The sequence below is a fragment of the Limulus polyphemus genome, unplaced genomic scaffold (assembly GCF_000517525.1).
Source record: "Limulus polyphemus unplaced genomic scaffold, Limulus_polyphemus-2.1.2 Scaffold5038, whole genome shotgun sequence".
Taxonomy (NCBI): domain Eukaryota; kingdom Metazoa; phylum Arthropoda; class Merostomata; order Xiphosura; family Limulidae; genus Limulus; species Limulus polyphemus.
The window spans coordinates 61,378-64,296 of record NW_013670648.1 but is presented as its reverse complement, the minus strand read 5'-3'; the positions used below and the strand labels follow the sequence as shown (position 1 = coordinate 64,296).

The window sequence follows — 2,919 nt, the reverse complement described above, 5'->3', positions numbered from 1 at the left end:
ATAGAGCACTCCCGAAAGAACGGGATAGTTCTAGAACGTGGCGTGACACTAGTCACGTAACCTCGCTGACGTAACAATATTATACTAAATAGTTTACATACTAAATGTGTGCATACTTTTAAGTGTGTGAACGTATGTGTATAGATTGTTAAGAACTTTGTCATTGCACGCGACAATAGAACAAGATTGAGCACGTTCTTACCATAAAGTTTGCATACGGTACAGTTCCGTAAATTGTCCCAACCATTATCTCGTTTTCTTCCATTCTCTTGAGCAGCTCTGGGATGGTATTTATTGGTAGCTCCCTTTCAGGAACGTTCATGTAGGACTTTAAACTTCCGCTAAATCCGGCCATGATGGTAACAACAAAAATCCAATAAAATGCAATTAACACTCGTAATGAGTTTGTAAGCGGAAGCTTCTTACCGCCATCTGTTGGAAAAATATACCATTAAACTCTTATCATAATTTGAACAGTCTGAAACCAAGTTTTGTTTATCATAGTTTGGACAGTCCTTTATCACAGTAAGGAGTAGATTTTGAAAATTTTACTTTACACTTTTCTTGTGAGATTTTTTAAAGTTTGCTTTGAAAAGTGTGTGATTTTAATATTTCTTCAAATGATATATACAATATATAAGTTTTATGTCTATGAACACAGTTTTTAACTGTACATTTCCCAAATAGTGAAAACAACTATTATATCAATAAATACATGTATATTTAGAATAAAATTTTTCTTAACGAAATGTCCAAAGTATCCTAAAAATATGATTATCCATTAGGTCGTAGGCTATGATTAGAAAGAAATATTAAATAATTCATATAAATAAATAATATATAAAAAACAATAAGGAAGATGCGATACTTTTACTAAATAAATTATCATTTCATAAGCTGATATATTCCAAAAATGTAAGTCAAAGGTTATAGTACAATAATAAGTAAAAGATAGTTTTAAAACAAGGGATAATCTATACTTCAACTACAACAGTGCCTAATGTATAGATTTAGAACAAAAGTGACTGAAGAGTAATTCAACAACAACAAAGTTTAGAGTATAGGTCTAGAACAAATACGTCTAATATATAGTTCTAGAACAACAATGGCTAAAATATTGTGTCACGGCAACAAAGATTAAAGTATAGATCTAGAACAAATACGTCTAATGTACAGTTCTAGAACAACAATGGCTAAAATATTGTGTCAGGGCAACAAAATTTAAAGTATAGATCTAGAACAAATACGTCTAATGTACAGTTCTAGAACAACAATGGCTAAAATATTGTGTCACGGCAACAAAGATTAAAGTATAGTTATAGACAACAATGGCTAATGTATAGTTCTAAAAAATAAAATATTATATTAAAGATTTGAAAAAGCAGTAGCTAAGCTACAGTTCTAGAAAAACTATAGTCTAGGACAATGGGGGCTAAAGTATAGATTATTTTTAAGTTTACTTACTGATCTTGTATTATTTTCTTACAAGTTACAGCTTTTACAGTAAGGGAGCTTATTTTTTAGAACATATACCACGTTTTGATCACTGGTGCGATCATTCTCAATTACACAAGTTGTAACGATAAAGAAGGTATTAAAATCAACATTCAACAATCTAACAATGTATTTAAATTCTGCAATTGGCAGTAGTTACTTATGGATGCATTTATCAATCCGCGTGATTTTCCAGATTATTTATTTATGGCTGAACAGAAAAAAATGTGGAATATGTTATGCGAAATACATGCATAAGATTAGGAATGTCTGGGGAGATAAAAATTGAAGACATATACAGATGTGCCTGGGGGTTTGTTAATTGTGAGATTGTTTGATTTTATTATTAAGACCTCTCTGATTTTTCCTCTGTTAATGTGAGATTCGTGTTTTAGTATTGTGACATTCTGTTGTGAAGTATTTGAGCCATTTTATAGAAACTACAAAGTAAGGAAAATTGACTTTCTATGTATGCCATACATGCAAGGCAATTGGAGAAAGGATCTGCACTTCAACAGTCGTATAGTTTTGTACAGATGGTTATCCAAATAATGGAATGTTTTGTTCAAGTACGATATACAAGTGGACTAAGATGCGTTATTTATTGCGATATTATTGCACATCATAAGCAGATACCAGCGGTTCGTCTTGTCTATATAAACATACATAACCTTTGCAGAGATGAAGGCTACAGAAAGCTTATGCACTAACTACAGAAGTGAATTGATAAACAAAAAAAGAGAGAGATAGGCAGCCAGTTAACAGCTTCCAACCAATTAATGCCCAGTTTTGGGTTTTGAATCAACAAAATTAAACCAATTAGACGATGAATGGACCTACTTGTAGACTGGACATGAAAAGCTATTTGAGATGCCATTAGGATATAAAGAAAAATATATAAAACCTTATATTTTCAGGTCTAAAGTCAGTTCTCCCCGGCATTTCCTGTAGTCAGACAAACCTGCACCAGTTGTCTCCAAAGAATCGAGAAGCCAGACTACTCCATACCAGTTATAGAACAAGATGGATGTTTTGTAGCCACTTCACCACTTTCAGCAGAAAAACTGTAAGTATCAAATGCTACCCTGTTTAGTCTAACAACGTATAGTATATCATGTACTTTGTGTGAAATACCATTTTAAGCAAGATACCTAAATAGAATTATGTCTAAACATATTCCACGACATAGTTTATTGGATAATTTGTTCAATATTGTGTCAGAATTAATGAATCTTTTAGAGGCTTAATTAATGAGCAGTTACATGAGCAGAATGAAGAACTTGATATGTTTTATGCAGGGGTATTCTAATGTAATTCAATGCTTTCAGTATCAATGAATATTTTTGTGCCCTGCATGGCCAGGTGGATAAGGCGCTCGACTCACAATCTGAGGGTCGCGGGTTCGAATCCGCATCCCACCAAACA

At 32.6% G+C, this 2,919-nt stretch overlaps 1 protein-coding gene across 1 annotated transcript in view; it reads right to left on the bottom strand.

Moving 5' to 3' along the window:
- The window catches only part of LOC106472040, a 15,199-nt gene extending 14,849 nt beyond the window's left edge, over positions 1–350 (bottom strand). The window contains exon 1 of the mRNA XM_013932669.1: positions 203–350. Within this exon, the coding sequence (XP_013788123.1) occupies positions 203–322 (120 nt within the window). The 5' untranslated portion in view covers positions 323–350. The remainder of the gene's footprint in view (positions 1–202) is intronic.
- Positions 351–2,919: the final 2,569 nt, after the last annotated feature.